The sequence below is a fragment of the Glycine soja genome, chromosome 8 (genome assembly GCF_004193775.1).
Source record: "Glycine soja cultivar W05 chromosome 8, ASM419377v2, whole genome shotgun sequence".
NCBI classification, from domain to species: Eukaryota; Viridiplantae; Streptophyta; class Magnoliopsida; order Fabales; family Fabaceae; genus Glycine; species Glycine soja.
In genome coordinates, this window is record NC_041009.1 from 19,979,626 (window position 1) to 19,998,137 (window position 18,512).

Genomic DNA, 18,512 nt, shown 5'->3' on the forward strand with positions numbered 1-18,512 from the left:
TAAACAATTTCTCTACTCCCGAGGACATAGGCACATTTGTTGAACTCGTTAAATCCCTTGTGTTAGCATGTATGCGTACAGTTTCTCTCAATTACTTTTAGAATTTTGATTGTTATTGCTAACACTATGTCATACATTGACACCAATAGACGATCCCGAGGAGCTACCTCAATTGTTTGAGTACTACTTATGGTGGATCCAACCAACGTAGTCGCATTACCGTCGAGCTATGCCAGTGGAGGCTATGAATGTCTCTTCACCCTCATCTTCATTGTCATCATCCGTTTCTTTCTATGGACCAACGGAGGGTTCTGATGACTCTAAGTATGCAATGCTAGTCTTCTACTCCCTGTCAATTGTGGTGTTAGTAGTATAGACTGGACCTTCTAGCCTCTAACCTTAGGCATTGTCTTGACTGGGACTGAGACTAGAGTGGAGGCTTTACCATCAACAAGGTTAGAGGAGGATTCCGAACCAGAGGGGAACTTAGAGGGGAATGGGAGCCAATAAAGGGGTCTAATGATTCCTCATAGGGATCCTACTTATAGGTTTCCTGTTGAGTGACTTTATGACTGTACTTTTTTGTGTAATTCTTTGCCATGGGATTGGGTTTAGTGGTGACTGCTCTGGGACTAGGTGCTTTTCCTTTCTTTTGTATATGTACAAGCAGACCTAGGTTTCAGATATTTTGCCTGTACATTCAGTCATCAGTTTCCATTACATATACTCTAGTTTGTGTTTTCACTCTGATGTATCTAACAGTATCAAACTCAATACTTATTATATAATTATGCACTCTTCTTTATAATCATAAATTAAAAGTTTATCTCATTTCTCTTTTCTGTAATACGAAATCTATAGCTTACTTCTTTTCTCTTTCATTTTCTTCTTAAAAGTGCAGTTTATATTTCAAACATTATTTTGCATTCTTAAGAAATTTCGAAAGGTGCGTATGTTTTACGAGCGATTTACATTCTATCATAACCTTATATGTATAAAAAGAAGAAGAAAAAAAATACTCATATAACATTATTTCCACAATTGCATTAATGAACACATTTTATAAAATAAATTCATGGAGACTAAAAATGTATGTTTGTTCATACTTCATAAAGAGTTTTAGGCTGTCACATCATCAACCGCAGATGAGGATGTTGATCTCTTGGTTATCTTTCAGCACTTTTGGGAATGTTCTGTACCCTCCAATGCTCTGGTTTTTGCTCGGAGATTATTAACTTTTAGGCTACCAACGCGTGACCAACTTCATGATAGGGAGGGTTGTGTTGAGTGTGGATCTCCATCAGTCATGTGTTTTCTGTAAGGATGCAGTAGAAGATTGTCAGCACTTGTTTGTTAAGTGCCTGATAATATTCAATTTATGAGGCAGGTCCTTTACTTGGTTGGGGTTCCATTTCGTTATTCCAAATAATATTAGGAAGTTGTACTTACAAATGGGGCCATTTCAGTGGCAAGAAGGCCAGAAGGATCAAACTCAAGGTGTGGCATTCAACATGGTTGTCTATTTGGATGATGCGAAAGGGGGTTAAGGATGGTGATGGGGACCCCTCTGTTGTTATCCCAGATTCAATCCTTATCCCGGAGGTGGTTGTTGTATAGGGTGGGGGTTAAACCAGGAGTCTTTTTCTCCTCTTGGTGCACTAATTCAAGATTGTGTTTATCTTTATGAATATGGGGGGATAGAATATGATATTTTTTTGGTATTGGTGGATTAGGAATTATACCTTTTGGGAGGCCCTTTGTTGGGACCTGTAAAGTTTTGCTTTTTTGTATAGTTTGTACTACTTGTACAGACATATATATGTTCTTCACTATATATAACATGATTATTTTTCCTTCCAGAAAAAAAGGATTAAAATGGTATGTGTAGGGACTAAAATGGATTATTTTTAGCTATAGAGACTAAAAGGTAAAATTTGTAAAGTTATAAAGAATGAAAGAGTAATTAAACCTATAATTTATATCATTCATATTTTTAATATAAATCGGTTCATGCAGTGATTCACACTAGTTGAGCTAGTGACTCGTTAATTCAATACATCGATGACCGGTCTAGTTCTCATAACATAGGGTGCAACTTCCTCCACATTTCAAAAAATAAAGATGCACAAACACGGTGACAGAAAAACAAGAACAGAAATGATAACCGGCAATTTACATACCAACTCATACAATACTCGGCAATGCTGCTTTCAGTACTAGCGTGCATTACGGTTAAGCAATCCTTGAAAAGATAAGTAAAGATCTTTGTTATCTGACCCAAATATCTCATCTGCTTTTCTTAAAGTTTCCTAAAAGAACATAGAACAAGTGGAGCAATTATTAGCTACTTGGAAATAGCTTCAGTTCCAAATCCAACACTATAAATATTCAATATTTATTTACCTCCCGTGTTTGCTTCTGAGCATTTAATTCCTTTATGTTGGCAAGAAATGCACTGAACTGCTCATATGAAAGGCGACTCCTGAAAAGTGATGCATTTGATCAATTCACTCAATTTCTTAAATAAATTTAAGTAGAAAGTCACACTTTATTACGGCATGGAGAAACAAAGTCACCTGGCCTGACGAAAAAACTCCTTTCCATCAATCTTTGGAGTTCGAACTAAACAATTTTTTACAAGTTATAGGGGTAAGCAACTGAGAATATTGTAATAATGAAAGACATTGAAAAGGCACTTGCCCCTTCTTATGCTTCATATGAAACAATGTCCTAACCAGCAGCATTAGATAGATAATTAGATAGATAACATTCCAATTAAGAACTGATATGAAAGGGCTAAGAGCAAAGGAACATGACAAACTTCAAGGACCAGTATTAGTAAGATGGGAAAAAAGATCAGATTAACAATAAATCAAAAAACCCAAAAGTTGCTGCTGATGACTGCTGACTAGATGAATACCATGACAAACCTGGAAGTGATCGTCCCCGTGGTGGGGAGTTTGCTGCTGATGACTGCTGACTAGATGAATACCATGATGAGAGAGATGTTCGCCCATCATATGGAAGTTTTGTAGGAGAGGTGGCACCAGAAGTTTTCTTGGGTGATCCAGCTGCAGAATATTCTCTAGGAGACCCGGCTGTTGAAATCACCTTTGGAGTTCCTGTCGGTGTAAGACGTGGTGTGATATATGGGGTCAAAGAAAACCTTTGCCCTGAATACCTGGAAGCTATAGAAGCAAAATGACAAAGAACAAAAGGGTATTATCATGCATGTCACATTAAATTTAAAACACCTGCAATCCCATTTTTCCTTATTATTGATAGTTCCTGCTATACTTTAATTGAACCCATTTTTTAAACATTTTTCCAGTTAAATTCAATTGTTCTAGATCGAAAAGTCCAAACTATTTATTTTCCAGTACAATAGCTTGTTTCCCCGTTTTTGGTTTCATTATGTAATATAATTTCAATTTTCTCTATAACCATGCCAATGAAGTATGACCAAAGGATGACAAATAATATATTCAAAAGAAAAAGTGGAAGAGAATTCATTCCCAAATGCTAAATATTGAGTATTGAAGTTTACTGTTTTTACATAATTTCTTAGGCATGATACTACTTATATCAAGAAATGTTGTTCAATTCTGATAATTGAACAGTAGTAGCATGATTTGCAATCAATGATATGTCTAGAAAATCCATCTACCTTCATCATTTGTTTTACCCACATCTGCAGGGCCATTGTATGAATGATGTACCATATAGCCACTTCCATCATCATCTGCAAGCAATACATAAAAGAAATGCATATAATAACTTCCAACAAACACTCTTATGACATTTCACATCACTGGGAAGGGATACATGCAAAATTGATAATAAAATCATCAATGAGGTATGTACTGTGGAGTACCCTTATCAGGATATGCCTTTGGAACTGATTGATCACAGGTTCCAATATCTATGGTTTCAGCATGCTGTAACAAGAGCAAAGAAAAAGCATAACAGAGAAAACAGTCTGTTTAGGAGGATAATAATACAGGTCATTTTCAGAAACAAAATAAAGTATAAGTATATCTAAGTTAATATATTGATGTCTTACCGATGCATTGTCATCAGTTAGCGACTGCATCAGTTGTTTCTTAAATGTCTCCAACTAGAAAATAGAAAAAAGAAAAAATGTCAGGTCTACATAAAAACGAGGGAGGGGGGATACAAAAGAAATAGCACTTTGACAATCAAGTCAGTATTATATGTACTCTTACAATGAAAAATATGCATGCAGTTTAAAAGGAAAATTCAACACATGGAAATGCACTTGCACACACCAATTGTTGTGGGAGTTTGAAATCATGAAGTAAAAGAAAAAGATATATTAAACCTATTAGTGAATAAAAATAAAGATAAATTAAAATCTCCTATCCTAAAAGCTACTTCATTTAGACTTTTCTTCTTTTTGTTATGAAAATCACACCCCTTACCTTAGACACGTTAATCCAACAGTGGGAACAGAATCAGACCCACTATGATACCATGTTGGAATATATATTACATTAGCTTAAGTGTCTAAGTTCTACACGCAGTTGCATATTGTATATACAATACTCGGGGAACCTGCTCCTACTTAGGCTATTCAAAATACACAAAAAAACAGCCTTTTTGAAACCTATACAAGACTACTCTGTCAACGATAAAAGTAACTTATTATCTAACAAAAGACTTTACAATTTTATAACAACTAAAGTCCTAAAACAAAATTTTATAGGGACCAAAACCATGAGAAAATTTTCTATGGATTAGGACAGTTGAGTGAAGAAATAAGGCATGTTGCCTATAAATAAGAGGGGAGGGGAGGTGGAGAGAGAGATCTCTTGTCTAAATTTGACAGAATTGGGGACTTTGGGCATTGGGAAGTGCAGAACCTCAGTTCTGCAATTAGGGACTTATGTGATTGAGAAAGCACTGCAAGGAGTGGATCCCAGACCTCTCAAAATATCTGGAAATGGAAACAATATCTGCAAGTAGGGGCTTCTCCCTAGTTTCATTCAATAAAAGAACCGTTCTTTCTCACTATTATGATTACGACACCAGTCCTATCATCCCTAGTTTGGTTTATTTATTGCTATTAATATTAAATATTTTCTTAACTAAATGAATAGCTTTATACCTCAACCTACAGGAAATCTAGGGATCTTCTATTCACTTGCAGATATCATTCCTTAAAAATCTAAAAAACAAAGCCAGATCTAGGAAAACTAGTTGTTTTACAAGGGCATAACTAGTGCAGGACAAGATGTTGCCAACATAAGGAGGATGCTGGTTATGGCCATATTCAGAACTTGTCGACAAATTTAACTATTTGCTTGGCTTTGCACCTTTTCATGGTCATAGCTTTAGTTTGTAAATTACAATTCACTGCATAGTCATGTCTTCTGACATTGGTAATTTGGTGTAATTTACTTTGGCTCTATCAGTATAATCTGAAGCAATCAGGAACTTAGGAATATGAATTCTTCGCGGTCATGAGATTTTCCAATCCAAAGAAACATTTTTACACAAAACAAAGCAAACTTCAATACGACCCAAGAGTTTGAAGCATACACCGCACAATGATAGAATTGGAACAAAATGTTCGGGCAGATAAAATCACCGACAAGAAGTTAATATTTAATGATTGATAACAGCATTCCAATGTCTTGCAAAAATGTAAAACATAGGAAGGGATTCTAGCAGCTAAAAATAGTTCTGAACTAAATAAATAAATAAAAAAGAAGTGACCTTGGCAAAGTCTCGACTTAACTTCTTGACGGTGGCGGCCAATTGATCCCTCTCCTTGGAAAGCTTAATGTTTTCGTTGAGGGCGGTGTTGAGGGTGGAGTCGGTTTGGTGGGAGGCGCGGGTGAGGGAGGAGAGGCGGTCTTCGAGGTCGAGGATGATTCGGTCCTTTTCGAGAAGCTTCTGGCGGAGGCGAGAGGCGTCGGACTCGAGAGAAGAGACACGAGAGGCGATGGCCATGGAGGTTATCTTGCGAGCGAGATCAAGCTGCTGGTATGGGTCCGTCGGTATAACCGATAGAATCTCGTCAGGGAGGTCGAAATCCACTACTGAACCTGTGCCCTGCGACGACATCCCTGCCTGTTTGGTTGTGCTTGTTGCCTGGGTTTTCTTGATTGTGGAGGAATCAACCAGGGAAACTAAACCCTCCTCCTCATAACGAATCAGAAATCATTTTAATGTAAAATAAATTGATAAATAAAGTTTTTAATAAATTAATCTAAGTTAAAAATTGTGATTAATCTTCTTCGTCACTGTGAGGACACTATGGTTACGAGCTGTGTCAATACTCTACCACTTTATAAAGTTATTGCATAAAGATTAGAGAAAACTAAATTATAATATTATATTATTTATTTATTTTGTTATTTTTTTTATTTGTTGTATAATGATAAAAAAAAACTTATAATAATTTATGTATTTTTTTCCATCAACTTAATTTGTATAATATTTTTTATTGTTATTTGTTACAGGTTAGAGAAGATATAAATTTTTAAAAACCTATACTTCAATTTGTTTTACAGTTTCAAATTTGAAAAGGTGGGACAATTTAAATAAATAAGACACGTGGTATCTTTTTCTTTTGGTGGATTTTGTGTGAAGTGCTTGTCCTCCGGTTAGGGCTTTGTTATTTTTTGCGCGTCCTTGTTTTGATTTTAATTTTGAATTGTTTCCCTCCAAATGATTTTATGCTCATTTTAAAAATTTTAGCCATTCTTTTGTTTTTTTTATTGGTGTCATTTTTCCATTTTTATGAATTGACTCAAACTTCAAAACTTAAGTATAAATTCATTTTAAATTGGACCACTCCAAACGGACTTACTTTTTGATGAACCTATAAAAAAAATTAACCTAGAAGTTGGTTTACTTAAAATTAAAAAAATAAATATATGTATCATTAAGAAATCACATATAAAATAGGAAATAATATAATAAAAACATAGAAATATAGAAAACATACTATTAAATTAAAATAATAAAATAATACAATAAAAGTAAAACAATTTAAGTTCTTAATAATTGGATCATGACAATGAACAAAATATTAAGATGAAAGCAAAGTGAGCCAACTCAGTTCACCAAAAACAATTATTTAACACAATCCAATTTTTGCTTGGTACATCTAATATTTTTTAATATCTTTATTTTACCCTTCTTCTACCTTTCTCTCACCACCTTCTCTCTAGCATGAAGTTCTCTATAGTCATCCATCTAACAATATGCTCCTAAGAATACGAAGTTCAAGATCATCACAGGATCCAAACACAAATATTATATGGAGAGTGAGTTATTACATTTTTAACTAATGGAGAGAAATGAGACAACATAAATATACATATCATATAAATGAATTACAACTTACTTAAACAATGTTCATGTCATTTCACCACTTGTCATGTAACACCGCATCTCAACACAACACATCTCATTCATTTTCGCATCATTTACGTACTCAAGGGTCAAACGCAATATCACTCAACCAATCAATGTTAGTCAATGCACAAGTGTTATGCAACAAATATACTAATTCTCAATCTTATATGCAATGTGGTACCATGTCAGTGAAAAATCTTGTCAGGCGCCTAAGAGTATATGACAAGACAAACCACACACTAACAAGTCAGGTCACTCTCACTAGGTAAAATCATAGAAAGATCAGTCAGGGTCACACTGTTTTGCGAGAATGCTTCAATCATGTGAGATCGACACAAGCTTAAAGGAGCACTTAAACCGGGTGTATTTACCCTAAGGCCTAGACTCCAAAGAGTTCGTCAAGGTCTTTCCCTTCTAATTCAATTCCAACCTAGAAAACATTTTAGCACAAAGACTCTAATTATGAACTGTACAAAACACACGACTCCTCAAATGTTCTCAAAATAATGTTATCTTGTCGCGCTTGTGATTAAACTCGTCGGGTCCCCACAGTGGTTCTCATCACAATACTCGTCGCACAAAAACTCATCGTCCTTAAATGGTCTTACAATTGTGTGATTGCATAGTTCATAGCTCACAACTCAATACACACAATATCTCAATACACATGTATTTCACCATTCATCACAGGTTCAATTTGTCACTTACTTTCAATTTGAATCACAATTTCATAATCTTAATATAACAATTTATCATGTCAATCTAGAAAATCTTGTCCAAAGTACAAACAATTTATACAAAAATGTTACTCACAACATGGGGAGTAAAACCCTCAAACAACTTTACACAATCATATCAAAATCAATGAATCAAAATCATAGGTCAAAAACACGAAAATACCAAGAACACTCAATTTTATCAACCAATTTACATTAGGGCATCAATTGGTTTATCAAACACAACAATATCGTATTTATAATCATAAATGAAAAATTATAATTCAATAAATATCCCAAAATAAACTCAATTTAATCCTCTAAGATCTCTACATATGTTCATTCTAACCCCAATTACGATAAACTCACCCCTTCCCGCGGGTTCACGTGTGTATTCCGAAAAGATAGCGGCATCTCTAGCAGTTCTTTGAGATTTCTCTACCTTTTCCTCTAGTTGTTCTGTTAAGGTTTTCAAGCGTTAGAGAGAAGGAGAATGGATTGAAGCCTTCGTTCCACTGTCTGCATGTGATGAGGATTTCTCCCTCTATAGAAATTAATTTGAAATCCCAACGGTCACACTATGTGGAAGTGCATTTTAAACTTGGTGTCAAAATTTCATGACAATATAACGATTAACGAGTTCTGGATTATAGTTTTATTGAGATTGGTTTGGGTGTATGCGAGAAAATAGAAAGTTCAATGCGAGGGACATTTCTTCCACCACAGATATTATCTTAACAATCACAACGGTCAGTTTGTGAAACAATACGTTCCAAACCTCATGTTCAAATTTGAAGACGATCCAACGGTTAACAATTCTTATATCATCATTTTAATGAGACATATTTGGGTGTATGCGGGAAAAAGAGAGAATTTTGGAAAAATGAGAAGGGGAGACGAAATTGAGAGGAAGAGGAAGCCTAAAGACGTATCATCATCGTCAGTCTAAAAACTTATCTAATATGTCTCTATTTATTTATAGTTAGGGTACTCCCGACCTATTATTTACTTTATTTTTCTTTATTTTTATTATTTTATAAACAAGAACTCTATTTTATTTCCTATTAAATGAATAAATAAAATATCATTTTTATTTTCCTTCAAACCATTATTTTAATTAATAAAGTTATTTCTCCTTATTTATTTAATTATAAAAACCTCATCAATTTTTTAAAACTATTTATTTTTAATTAAAAATTCTTTTTAATTTATTTTACAAAAAATGGGGTGTTACAAGGTGAAGCATGGGCTGATCAACATGATTGACTGGATATAGTTCCATGGCCTACTATCAAAAGACCATGTAGTCCATATGAAGAAGTTTGTGAGGCTCGTAGACACAATTAAGAGTTCTACCAATGCTCCAAACTACATCAAATTGGTTACCTTCCTTTTTTCATTAGGGGGAAGGTTGAAGATTGGCTTAGTGACTTGCTGAGTATGATCATTACCACCTAGGATCAGTGCTCACTTGCATTCTTGAAGAAGTTCATTCTTGTAGTGAAGCCTGAGCAATTGATCCAAGAGATTGGGAACTTTGCCCAGTTTGAGCATGAGTCACATTCTAAAGCCTAGGAATGGTTCAGGGGGTTGCAAAGAAACTACAAACATCATGGCTACCCACCACAGAGGCTAGTCCACATCTTTTATGGAGAACTATCACAACACAACCGATCATGCTTGTATATTGCAACAGGGAAAACCTCATGCACAAGATGACTGAAGTAGTAGTGGAAATTATTGAGGCTATGCCTCTTAATGCATACAATGGTGTGGGTGACAGAAGAATTCTCAGGAGATCCTCTAGAGTTCATCATGTGGAAGATAATTCATTTGGTTCTTCTCTTGAACAAAAGATGGATATATTGGCTAAGCAGATGAAGATTATTGTTAGATCAAAGCTTGAAGCCCTTAGTTTTAGTTTTAGTTTGATAATTTTGCAATGCCAAGCATGTTTAATTGATGTGTCATTTGTATTGAATATTTTTAGACTAGGCATGAGTGTGATATAGTCTGAGTCTTTTTCATGCTTAGTTTTGATGAAATGTGAAGTCAATGAAGTATTCTAATTCTCTAAGTTTCCTAAGTTCAAGCAATATGACTTTCTTCTACTTGAAATTTGGCTGGAACCATTGAATTAATCGATTGCCTAGCTTGATAATTGAGTATCCAAGCCAGTTTTAGAAGAAGGAAGGATATGCAGCTTAGGATAATCAATTGTCTCATTTTATAATCAATTAATTCGTTCCATTCTAATTATTTATGTTGCTTTTGTGCTTTCTAGGTAATCGATCGTTACATGTGGTAATCGATTATAAAATCACACAGAGAGATTCTCATTGTTTCCAAAAGTAGGGTAATTGATTACCACATGTAACGATCGATTACCTAGAAAGCACAAAAGCAACATAAATAATTAGAATGAAATGAATTAATTGATTACCCTTTCTAATAATTGATTATCCAATTTTTGGAAATACAGAATAAAAGATTTTAACGAATTATTCGATTACCTAATTTTATAATCGATTAAATCTGTTTTAACTGTCAAAGTTTATTAATACCCCTAGGTGTTTTCTTTATTAGAGACTCTTGATATGTTTTGTCTTGTAGAAAAATATTTCAAAAGAGTCTTCTAAAATGGTTACACTATATTTAGTCTGAAGATTGAAGTTTATCAAAGAATTATTCATTCTACCATCATGATTTGATCATCTTATGAAAAAAGCTTGAAGATATTGAAGATCTACAGATTTAAGTGTATTCAATCCTTTTTCTTACGTTCATTTAGGTTGTGATTCTTGATTAGGGTTACCAAGAGATTCAAAGAATTGATAGGATTTCAATTCTAAATCTTTCTTTTGTGGGTTTCAAGGGAAATATTAGAATTCTTTTAGGAAATTGTGTGTGCATAATTTTGTACTTGATTCTCTAATAGTGGAAGTTTTAAGAGATCTTAAAATAACTGAATGTAGGTTCTCTATGAATTTAATTTGAATAATAAATGAATAAAATAAGATTTCATTTTATTTTTAAATATTATTATTGTTATTGTTACTTTCTACATTATGACGCTAGATTGTGAAATATGAAAATTAAATTTTGTTTAATATAATATAATAAATATTTGTTTTAAAAATATATTTACTAACATCATATTTATTATTAAAACAATAAATTATTTAAATTAAAATTGATATATAAATTCATAAAAAACAATTTGTAAAAGTAAAATATTTTGTAAGTGACTTTAAAACTATAAATGACAAGAATTTTCGTATTCGTGAATACTTACTTGAGTTTGGTCCAATTATGATGGAGAATACCCATTTAGACTAGGTATAGGTTGAGACTTGGGACCTTTATTATTGTAATATGCTGAATTTATGTTATGATTTATTCAATTTAATGATATCTAAAATTAGTTTTAAATTTAGACAACAAATATGTAAAAATATTTTTGTTATAAAGTAGTAACCACTTCTAGTAAGTGGATATGGGGACATGACTTATATTTCCAACCCCAAATAGAGACAAGGATGAGGACAATGTTGGAAAGTAGGGACCGAGATGGGAAACGACAAATCCATCCCACCCTATTCTGTTGTCATGTTTATTCACAGTTGTTACTTATACTTTATTTTACTTAAAATAATTATATACAGTAATAAGATTATAATGTATTTTTAGTCTTTCAGTTTATTTTCTATTTTAATTTTGTTTTCTAAATTTTAAAAAATCACTTTGATTTGTTCACATATTTTTATTAGATTAATTTATCATATGACATTGTCAAGTTAATATTCCAAACCAGAATCCTGCATGAATACATTTTAATATGTTAGTAGTTTCAGTTTTTTACTTCATAATTTAATCTTTTTAAAATAATATAATAACAACATGGACCTTAATACATCGAATATATATATTAGTATTTACTTGCTTTTGAAACGTGCATAAACATGGATGGCCATGATTCATGGAGATTGAGAAAGGAATAAAGACACATAAGCATGATGACTTATATATGTGTATCTATCTCTTTCCGAATGTCCATGGTTATTTAAGCTCATCGGGAGACATAAGCATCATATTTTGTTGTGCAAAATTTGCCTCTGCCCCTCTGTTCGTATTTGGTTCAAACTCTTGCTTATCTGATAGTATTAATCCATGATTTATAATGCAGACTATCGTTTACTTTCACCTTACTATCGATTTCTTTGCTCCTTTCATTGCCTATACTATATCATGAGGACTCCCTAATTCCTAGGCTTAGCTGTTGCATTCATCATTGGTGTTGGAGCACATTTAGGTAATGAACTTGCTACTGCTTCTTTTTTAAGCCACCATACTAATATTTTAAAGATCGCCCTTTTGGAAATTTTGTCTCTGCCTTGTGTTTGTTGTATCGGTTCAAACTCATGGTTATCTAATATATATCATTTATAGATATAAATATAATATAATCATTATTCTTTTTTCTCCTTTAATACAATTGGTACCTTATATCAATGAAAATGTTTTCTTTATCGATTTAAAACAATTTTTTTTAATTATTTGATAACATGTATAAGTGTTGGTCCCACCTATTTGTGTGTATGAAATGTTGTACTAGTTCAACATATTTAAAAACTAAAAATACGAAAAATACTTGTTATACCTGGTTGTTTTTCTTTGCGCATCAAGTACAGAGAGTACCTGACTGATCCACGAGAGCAAGTACCGACTTAGAAATAGAAAACACGAAATCAAAGAAACACGGGCCTGTTTGGTTTCATCATTTTCTATTTTCATTTTCATAGAAAATAAAAGAATTGGTGACAAAGGTATAACAGATACAACAATAATTGAGAATGATTCACTGTATCAATTAATGAAAGAATACACAAATGTATATACAAAATGATTCTGAAGAGATAAGATCAAAAACAAAAAAAAAAAAACAAATTGTCCTTGCTCTACCTATATTTACAGCTCATACTATTCTAAAATGATTCTAGTAGATGCTATTTACAATTTGAGGTATCTACAGGATTTATATGGGCCAAATTATCGTGGGCCTCCTCTAACGGTTTTGGGCCATTTTCTGTTAGCCCCCCACAAGCTGTTGGTGTGTAGAGGTCTACCAACTCTAGCTTGGATACATTGGAGGTGAATGAGCGAGGTGGCAAGGCTTTGGTAAACATGTCTGCGAGTTGATGACAAGAAGGAACAGGGAGCAAACGCATCAGGCCTGCTTGAGACTTTTCACGGACGAGGTGACAATCAATTTCTAGGTGTTTTGTGCGCTCATGGAACACGGGATTAGCAGCTATATAAAGAGCACTTTGATTGTTGCAGTATAGAACTGCAGATTTGGTACAAGTAATCTTGAGGTCATCAAGGAGATAGGACAGCCATTGTAACTCACAAGTGTTGGTTGCAAGAGCCCTGTATTCGGCTTCTGAAGAAGAACGAGACACTGTGTTTTGTTTCTTTGTTTTCCATGAAATCAAAGAGTTGCCAAGGAAGAAGCAATAACCTGTTATGGATCTTCTAGTGTCAACACATGTTGCCCAATCGGCATCGTTAAAACCAATGAGATGTGTAGGAGAATCTCGTTTGAAGAATAGATCTTTGCTTGGACAGCTTTTGAGATATCGAAGGACTCTCCTTGCTGCACCAAGATGAGACTTAGTAGGATGAGCCATGAACTAGCTTAGCTACTGGGTTGCATAAACAATATCAGGTCTAGTTGTTGTAAGATATATTAATCTTCCAACAAGACGTCTATAAGACAAGGGATCATCAAGAAAATCGCTGGAGTCATTTTGACGAAGCCTCATAGAATTGTCCACGGGTGTTGAACTTGGTTTACGGCCCAGCATTCCAGAATTAGTAAGCAATTCAAGACAATACTTTCTTTGAGAAACGCAAATACCCTCATCATATTGATTCACCTCCAAGCCCAGAAAATACTTTAATGGTCCTAAGTCCTTAATTCAAAAATTAGAGCGAAGAATACTCTTAATTTGGGCCATTTCAGTAGGTGAATTACCAGTCAAGACAATGTCATCCACATATATCAATAAAGCTGTAATTGTACCATTATAATGCTTTACAAACAAACTATGATCAGAGTGAGCTTGTTGATAACCAGAGGACACAAGCAGAGTATAGAGTTTTTCGTACCATTTGCGGCTAGCTTGTTTGAGGCCGTACAAGGACTTCTTCAATTTACAACACTGAGGAGATCCATGACCTTGTAATCCTGACGGAATACTCATATACACTTCTTCTGAAAGGTCCCCATGAAGAAAAGCGTTACTGACATTCAGTTGTTGAAGATCCCAACGGTAAATGGAAGCAAGGGCCAAGATAACACGAACGGTGGTCATCTTCACAACGGGAGAAAAAGTCTCGAAGAAATCAATATCCTCTACTTGAGAAAATCCTTTGGCGACTAATCATGCTTTGTAACACTCAACGCTGCCATCAGAGTTCCTTTTAATTTTGTAAACCCATTTGCATCCAATGGGTTTGACATTAGCAGGAGTATCAACTATTTCCCATGTATTATTGAGTTTCAAAGCTGCAATTTCATCACGCATAGCATCATGCCAACACTGCTGAGAAATCGCCTCTTGATAGTTGTGGGGCTCGATCTCGGAGGAGAGGTTCATGAGATAATGGCGATCAGACTCTGAGACATGGGAATAAGACAAGGCAGACCGGATCGAATAGAGGCACGTTGACGATGATTGGCTTGGTTGATTTTGTACGCTACCGCAGATGTAATCGGCAAGACGAACGGGAGGTTGGTGAGGACGGGATGAGCGTCTAGGAACGAAAGGAATTCGGTTGTTAGGTGAAGATTGAGGTGTTGGAGAGTGAATTGGAGAAGGGTGTGAAGTGGAAAGAGGTGGAGAAATGGGGTTTGTGAATTCTGGAATGGGTGATGGTGAGAAGGAGGTTTGTCGAGAAGGAGGGGAAGATGAGGCTGCTGGAAGATGTGGATCAGCTGTATTGTGAGGTGTTGGGGTGGTGTGAAAAGGTGGGTAATCCGAATTGGGCTAAGATAAGGATGGGCTATCATTACTCAAGTGGGGGGGGGGGTTGGTATGATGGGCAAAGCATCTTTCTGGAAATCTGTTTGGACCAAGTCATTTTTAATTAAAGGAAATATGGACTCATAAAATAAAACGTTTCTAGAGACAAAAAATTTTCTTGTGTAAAAATCTAAGATGATATAACCTTTTGTTCCAGTTTGAAAACCAAGAAAAACTCCTTGTTTGGACCTTGGGTCAAATTTTTGGTGTGGCCCATCCGTGGAGGCAAAACAGAGGGATCCAAAAACCTTGAGCATTGAAAAATCTGGTTTATTTTTGTGTAAAAGCTTGTATGGTGTTTGTTTTTTAATGAACGGAGAAGGGACACGATTAATAAGATAAATAGAGTGTTTAATGGCATAAGACCAATATTGTTTTGGTAATTGAGATTGAAACATTAAAGCCCGGGCAACATTTAAAATATGTTGATGCTTACGTTCAACACGTCCATTTTGTTGAGGAGTATACACGCAACTAGTGTGATGTATAATTCCTTTTGAAGAGAATAAATCTTTGAGAAAAAATTATGTGCCATTGTTTGAACGTATGCATTTTATTTTGGAATCAAATTGATTTTCTATTAGAGCAATGAAGTTTTGGACATGGGTTTTAACCTCAGATTTAGATTTCAACAGGACAACCCAAGTGTATCTACTATAATCATCCACAATGGTAAGAAAATATTTTTCACCATGAATAGAGACTTTGGAAAAAGGGCCCCAAATATCCATATGAACCAAGTCAAACACTTTAGAAGCTCTATTGCTACTGGGGCAATAAGGTAACTTTCTTTGTTTTGCAAAATGACAAATGTCACAATTTTCATTAAAATGATTTGGAATGAATGGAAATTGTTCATGTAACATATTCAAGCGATTTCCAGAAAGATGACCTAGCCTATAGTGCCAAAGATTAGAAGATGAGATGGTGCAGACAACATTTTTGTTGGTGAAGGAAGTGGTAGGTAGGATAGCCTTGGCTTCTTGATTGACATCTAATTGGTAGAGACCTTGCTTTAATCTAGCCAAACCAATCATCCGCAACGTACTCCTTTCCTGTATGGTGCAAAAGAAATCATAGAATATGAGAATGTATTTTAGAGAAAAAATCAATTTCGAAATGGACAACAAATTAAATTTGAATTCAAGCATAAATAGGACATCATGTATAATAAAATTTTGTGAAAATTTAACAGTTCCAAAAAAGTAAACTGTGACAGAGTCTCCATTGGGAAGATTGATTTTAGTAGGCTTTATTTTAGAATAAGATGTGAAATAGTCTAAAGATGAAGTTATATGATCAGTGGCCCCTGAATCTATGATCCAGGGGATTAAGTGTTTGTGTGTGGTGGAAAAAAATATTATGTGTAGTGGGTGGTGCAGAAAACAATATGACTACCACTAGTAGACTCAGAGACACGTTTTGGGCCATTTGGGATGGCATGGAGAAGGTTGGCCTGGTGTGGAGAATGGGGCCCAGTGCTATTAGAAGTTGATTTCAGCTGCATAGGTTGGATGAGTGCCATGAGAGATTGATATTGGGCCTGGGTTAAATTGATAGGGTTGGAAGAGGAGGTGCCAGAGTCAGAGCAACCGCCTTCCACCACTTCATCGACGACAACGTTGTTTGTGGAAGAAGAGGAGTTATGATTGTTGAAACGAGGGCGTCCGGGGTAGTGTGGATGTCCCGGTGGGTAACCGTGCTTTCCCCAGCAAACATCGACGGTATGCCCGGCGCGATGACAGTACGCACACTTCTTGGAGGAGACAACGCCTTTAACGGTTGAGGTAGCGCCATAACTGCCACAACCCTTACCTTGGAATGAATTGGCAGCAACATTCACGAAGGAGTTAGGCTCTAGTGAAGCAGAGGAAGGAATGCGAAGTTGTCGTTCCTGCTGAACCACCATCGAGAAGACACGGTTGATGGCCGGAAGCGGATCCATGAGAAGAATCTGCGAGCGGACAACGAAAAAACGATCATCAAGCCCTTTCAATAAGCGAATGATGAAGTCCTGCTGATGGTATTTCTTAGCGTCGCAGGTACAGACCGGAAAGGGACGATAGTTGTCAAGCTCCTCCCACATGGTTTTCAACGCAGTATAAAACTCAAAGACGGTGCAATTGTTTTGAGACATGCCGTAAATTTCATCCTGGAGCTCTGCAATATGAAGAAGATCACCTTGTGAAAAACATTCACGAAGGTCATCCCAAATGTTGATGGCACACTCAAGAAATATCACACTTTGAGCAATGGAAGGAGAAATAGAGTTGAGGATCTAGGACATAATGAGAGTGTTGCATCTCTCCCAAGCAGAGTGAAATGGGTCAGCAACAAGAGGAACAAGGAGAGTGTACCTAATATGAAAGCCATTTTGTTCTTAGAAATAAGAGCCATACGAAAAGCTTTGGACCAGGAATGTTGGTCCCGTCAAGAACCGGCGTAATGGAGACAGAAGAAGGACCCTCACTTGGGAGAATAAAATAAGGACTGGAAGGATTCAAGGTAGGGTCTGTGGTGACAGTGACAGAACCAGCATCATGCTTAGGAGAGCTGGACGATTTCTTTGGACTGATAGGAGGCGTGTCTGACATTTGGGAAGGAAAGGCAGAGCTCCAAGAGGGAGCTCTAATACCATAAAACAATTGGTGACAAAGGTATAACAGATACGACAATAATTGAGAATGATTCACTGTATCAATTAATGAAAGAATACAAAAATGTATATACAAATGATTCTGAAGAGATAAGATAAAAACAAAACAAAAAATAAATAAATTGTCCTTACTCTACCTATATTTACAGCTCATATTATTCTATAATGATTCTAGCATATGCTATTTACAATTTGAGGTATCTATAGGATTTATATGGGCCAAATTATCATGGACTTCCTCTAACGGTTTTGGGCCATTTTCGGTTAGAAAACAAAAAAAATAAGAGAAAATAGGTTTAGTTTGATATTTTCATTTTTAATTTCAGAAAATAAAGTTATTATTTCTAAAAATACTGAAAACAACAAAAAGACGTTTTCCGCGTTTTCGCTGATCTTGCAATGACATTTTTGAAATTTTCATGACTTTATTTGGTTCCAACTGAATTTCTCTATCTTCGAAACATGAGACCGTACATTCCAGTAACTTGATCGTGGCTTTCAAGTTGTATTCTCTCCCAAATCGTCTTCTAAACTCATCCTAACCAATAATAAAGTTAAAAAATAGTTTGTAAATAAAGTTAAAAATTGGAAAATGAAAATGAAAAACAAACATATTTTGTAAATGCTGAAAACTTGAAAATGAAATCAATTTTTAGAAGTTAA

At 35.1% G+C, this 18,512-nt stretch overlaps 1 protein-coding gene across 2 annotated transcripts; it reads right to left on the reverse strand.

Annotated features, from left to right (window-relative positions):
• Positions 1–1,024: 1,024 nt before the first annotated feature.
• On the reverse strand, positions 1,025–6,221 carry LOC114422637 (uncharacterized protein At4g15545-like). 2 transcript variants are annotated; one of them, XM_028389100.1, is made up of 9 exons: positions 5,740–6,221; positions 4,064–4,117; positions 3,875–3,938; positions 3,668–3,742; positions 2,931–3,188; positions 2,577–2,622; positions 2,404–2,482; positions 2,181–2,309; positions 1,025–1,315 (listed from the first exon to the last, which is right to left on the reverse strand). In XM_028389100.1, the coding sequence occupies exons 1-8, from the start codon at positions 6,088–6,090 to the stop codon at positions 2,217–2,219; spliced, it is 1,020 nt and encodes a 339-aa protein (XP_028244901.1). In that variant the 5' UTR covers positions 6,091–6,221; the 3' UTR covers positions 1,025–1,315; positions 2,181–2,216. The 2 variants fall into 2 exon arrangements, with proteins under 2 accessions (XP_028244901.1, XP_028244900.1); XM_028389099.1 differs by lacking the exon at positions 1,025–1,315 and having other exon boundaries at positions 1,958–2,309.
• Between the last annotated feature and the right edge of the window lie 12,291 nt (positions 6,222–18,512).

Bases quoted from the DNA above. Each gene is read 5' to 3' on its own strand.
- LOC114422637 (XM_028389100.1), bottom strand. From the start codon at position 6,090: ATGTCGTCGCAGGGCACAGGTTCAGTAGTGGATTTCGACCTCCCTGAC. The intron at 3,939-4,063 runs GTAAGACATCAA...CTCTTGTTACAG, and splicing joins TAACTGATGACAATGCATCG to CATGCTGAAACCATAGATAT. The intron at 2,310-2,403 runs GTAAATAAATAT...ATGTTCTTTTAG, and splicing joins CTCAGAAGCAAACACGGGAG to GAAACTTTAAGAAAAGCAGA.